The 4621-nt window shown below is 45.7% G+C and overlaps 2 protein-coding genes across 2 annotated transcripts; one reads left to right on the top strand and one right to left on the bottom strand.

Moving 5' to 3' along the window:
• Positions 1-454: 454 nt before the first annotated feature.
• W97_08414 (uncharacterized protein) lies at positions 455-1609 on the bottom strand (the record flags this gene model as incomplete). Its single annotated transcript, XM_007786228.1, has 2 exons — positions 455-1170; positions 1237-1609. The coding sequence occupies 2 exons, from the start codon at positions 1607-1609 to the stop codon at positions 455-457; spliced, it is 1089 nt and encodes a 362-aa protein (XP_007784418.1).
• A 955-nt stretch (positions 1610-2564) lies between these two features.
• On the top strand, positions 2565-3805 carry W97_08413 (uncharacterized protein; the record flags this gene model as incomplete). Its single annotated transcript, XM_007786227.1, has 5 exons — positions 2565-2655; positions 2740-2788; positions 2845-2910; positions 2962-3104; positions 3156-3805. The coding sequence occupies 5 exons, from the start codon at positions 2565-2567 to the stop codon at positions 3803-3805; spliced, it is 999 nt and encodes a 332-aa protein (XP_007784417.1).
• Positions 3806-4621: the final 816 nt, after the last annotated feature.

Here is a 4621-nt window from a genome sequence, read left to right as displayed (position 1 = left end):
ATGCAAGCTAAGTACTTTAGCATGTTCAAGAGTTTAGCGGGTTGGTTGGAGTGGAGTGGGATATCGCTGGAACTCCACGAACTATATTCTGGAGTCCCTAGCATCTTTTGATGACCGGGGCGTGAAGTGGGATAGAGTCTTGACATGTGCAATTTGATGTATAAATCTTTAGTCTCAAAATATTACCCGCATCATTTTTTCGACTATCGAATTGATTGATGCTTTTTGAAGCTATAGCTAATACTTCTCTAGATGAAGGAGGCTTTATCGATGAAACAACCTTTAAACGCATATTTCATAAAATCTATCATCTTGTTCTATATATCGATTATCAACCCCAGCATATCTCATCTCGCCACGGAAATGCTCTCCTACTTAATGAATCCCACCAAAGCGTCTACCTAATGCAATGTGTAGCGTTTAGCAGTTCACCACACCAGCCTCAGTCAGCAATTTAGAGCCTGATCACAACCTTGCTCTCCTCGCGTCGGTTGAAGCGAGCATAGTATTCAGGAGCCTCCTCGATGTCTATGATGCTGCTGATAATGAAGCTTGGGTGCGCCCGACCAGAGGTAATCAAAGGCACCAATTCCGACACAACCTGTAGAGGAAGAACGATGCCGCCGTTGGCCGATATTGTCTTCTCGTATGCCTGGCCAATGTTGAAATCCGTCAAAGTAGAGTTGAAGAGACCGACAATGCCCATTCCGCCGCCAGGAGCCGTAACGTTGACCATCTCGCGCAAAGTGAGGGATGAATCGATGGTACCATTGACGGCTTCCGCCTCGAAGCCGACGGCCTCAACGCTTCGCCTCACGCCATTCGGCTCCCTTTCCAAGATCTGCTGGACAGGGTTCCTTTCGTGGTAGTTGATGGGAATGGCACCGATGGAGGCAGCGAGGTCTAGACGATTCTGCACATGATCGACGGAGTAGACACGAGAAGCGCCACGAAGAACAGCAGAGTAAGCAGCAAGTAGACCAACTGGGCCAGCACCGAAGCTAGCAACAGTGTCTCCTGGTTTGAACCCAGAGAAGGTTACACCAGACCAAGCAGTGGAGAAAATGCCGGAAACGAAGAGGTAGTCGAGCAGCGTTTCGAAAGTGGTAGTTTCGTTGACGGGCACGGGAATCAAAGAGTTATCGGCAAAAGGAATCCTAGCGTATTCGGCTAGAAGAAAGGGCATAGTTAGTAACCAAGATCTAGTTTCATATCAGATGCGTAAGCATCACTTACTCTGCAGACCGGGGAGCGGGCCTCCTCCCTGAAGACCACCGAAGCCCAAGGGCACGACATAGGTGTCCGGCTCAAAAGTATAGCGACCGTTGTCGAGGTTGTCCGGAATGACAACATAGTCGCCGACATTCAAGAACTGTACCGCATCGCCAACCTCAGTCACATAGCCAATGGCTTCGTGACCGTACAGGAATGGCTGATCCTGTGATCCAGACTGAACGTGGTAACTGTGGAGGTCGCTGCCGCAAATCGCTGTGGCGTTCAGGCGGACGATGACGTCCGTTGCATTCTGGATGGTCGGAATAGGTAGGTCGATGACCGAAACATTCAATGCCTGACCCAACTGGGCGACAGCACGCATTATACCAGCCATACTTGAGATGATTGTTGTTCTGAACAGAGAGCGCTTGAAGGAAGTGTGGCTGCTGTTCAAAACCGGACTGGTCTCTCTCTTAAATTATTGTTACTCTTGGCATTGAGTAGAGATTGGTAAGTTGCGTCGTCATATCGCAAAGGTGTCGACACGCAAGTTGATGACATCGTGAATTTGGCGGACCAAGGATAGAGTCTATGTGGAGTCAAGATAACTGTGAAGAGAAGGGTAGGTCGCTGAGGAAGGTTCACCGTTGAATAGGCATGTTTCCGCATTCGGTGATAGCTCCAAACTGCACGCCTTCCGGTTCCGATGCAAATCTTCGGGAATATCCCGGTATCCTCACTTACAGTTCCTGTATGGTCCTCTTCTACATTGGGTGGCCACTTTTTGCTACAAGTTCTTTTGCTACGGATAGCGTCCGACGTGAATACCACCGAGGCTAACAGTGTGGCAGCAAATCACCCGCGACTATCGGAAGATTTTGGCTTACATGAATGAGCGTGATTGGGTCTAGAATGGACACAGCCAAGCCCTCGTCGCAGTGATAGCGATCAGCTAAGTGGATAGGATGCTGTCATTGTATGCAAGCTGCTGACACTCACGTGACACTCTACGTCGCCCCGTTGAAGTAGGGTTGCTCAGTGGCGCGGGATGTGCTTGTTAGCGCCCGCAGTGGACTCGAGTAACCAGCGTTACGGAACGAATGTCGCAAGCAGAGCCAAAAACGCTCTACGCAAACACTGTGCCACGCTTCATGACCTATATAAACCCTGCGTTAGCGCGTTTCAGGCTGTCAGCAGCTTGCATGAACCGCAATGGACGCACAATCACATTGTTTCCTTCTATGGAATACAAAGAGCACGGTTGCTCCGCCCTTGCTATGGCACGATCGGGATCAAGTTTTGCCATTATCGAAATCTAAACATCCTTTTTGCTCTGCAACTTCCATAAAATGCCAGGATCTACGCCAGAGACTCCCATTAACTGTGACGTGGACTTCGACTCTAGCAACGTCGCGGGAAAGACTGCTGTTGTTACAGGAGGTAAGCTACTGCCCACTGGTGCAATCTATGAAGACTTCGCGAGATGGAGTAACCTTCTGCGACCGGGCTCTGACTTGGCGACAGGTGCCAATGGACTTGGAGAAGCTTATGTTCGGGCACTTCATGCCGCAAAGTAAGCACGACCGCAAACCTAGATTAATGATAGGTACACTATAACAGGATGGACAGGGCCAATGTCTTCATTGGCGACATGAACCAGGAAGATGGAGGGAAGCTCGCATCAGAACTGACAGGGTAAGCCACTGTAGTTACACACCATTTGAAGCCTCGCTAACATCGACAAAGCACTCAATTCATCAAATGCGACGTTACCAAATGGGAAGATCAATTGCGCCTCTTCCAGGAAGCAGAAGCAAAAGCAGGCAAGATCCACTACGTCGTCGCAAATGCTGGAATCGCCAGCAACGACGATGTTTTCTCGTTCGACGGTAAGCCTCTCTTTCGTTCATAACGTGTGGCATGAGCTGACTCAGCACCAGGTCCAGACTCAACGCCGACAGAACCCAGGTTAAACATAATCGACGTTAACATGCGCGGTGTTCTTTATACGGTCAAGCTCGCCATGCACTATTTCATTAAGCTCAACGGCAAGACCCCGTCACCGAGCCAGGTAGATACATGTCTCATCTTGATCGGCTCCGGAGCCGCATTTCTTGATGTTCCCCGCGGACCTCAATACTCGGGTACGAAATGGGGTATACGCGGAGTCATGCATTCCTTGCGAAGGACAGCACATTTCTACGGCAGCCGTGTAAACATGCTATCACCATGGTACGGTACCCTCACCCCCTCTCTCACGCCGCATGATCCTAACTGGTCGAGGTATGTCCGCACCAAAATCCTCACCGAAGCGAGCTTCGATCACGTCGAGAACTGCGGCGTACAAATGGCTACAACACAAGATGCAGGACAGGCTCTTCTACGCTTGCTCAGCGACACTAGCATCAATGGTCGGTCGCTGTTTATTTCTCCACGGAAGTGGGCACCGAGAGGGTATCTTGACCTGAATGTTGATGAGTACCCTGGAAACGATTTGGTGGAAGAGATTCAGGCGGATCAACTTCGATCTGCGCCTGTTGATCTGAGACTGTTTATCGAGAAAGGATCGAAGTATACTATGCAAAGGTAGAGGAGCACGCGGGTGACAAGAATGCGCGGACTCCATAAACAGGAAACCTAGAAGCTGCTGCAAAATGAAATCGATAACTAGGTTAAATCAATCCTATGTAGCGTGCGCACGTTCTTAGATATAAAATACTAAGACAAGAAGCTATAATAGCCCCTAGTTAATATATTGAAAGCTATGTAACTAATTATCTTTATTATAGTTTACTACTTTCTAGTTATAGAGTCCGCGGATTCTTGTTACTCGCGTAAGAAGGTAAAGATAATTCGAACTATAAATACTATAGCGAGGGAACTTTGATTATCTAAAGGAATCTAAATAATTAAGAGAGTCCAACTAGTTAATATAAGAAAGAAACTACTTAGAAAAAGAATGTAAGTAATATAAGAGATAATATAGTTTATTACTTAAGCTAGCTCTATATCTAGCAACTAAATCCTCTCTATTAATACTCTTATAAAAGATATTAATATTACGAACTCAAGTTGCAGAATAGATTAAGAAAAATAATTAATACTAAGTATTAAGTAACTATTAATTGTAAAACACTACTAAGAATAGAGTAATTAGTAGAATTAGAGTAATTAGCTTAATTATACTAATCTAAGAGACTATAGTAGAAAGTTACTAGTATAAAAGTAGTACTATACTTATTAATTAGAATAGTATACTTAATATAAATAAGAGTTTAGTATTCTTTATAATAGAGACTAATTCTACTTATAATCTTGATTTTTTATCTTATTATCTATATTTAAGTACTATTTGCTTTCTTTTTAATTGAAATTCTAACTTAAACTAGTTGAAATTAAAGTAGTA

Source organism: Coniosporium apollinis, assembly GCF_000281105.1.
Source record: "Coniosporium apollinis CBS 100218 chromosome Unknown supercont1.53, whole genome shotgun sequence".
Taxonomy (NCBI): Eukaryota; Fungi; Ascomycota; class Dothideomycetes; genus Coniosporium; species Coniosporium apollinis.
The sequence above is the reverse complement of the archived record's forward strand: the minus strand, read 5'-3'. Positions and strand labels throughout refer to the sequence as shown.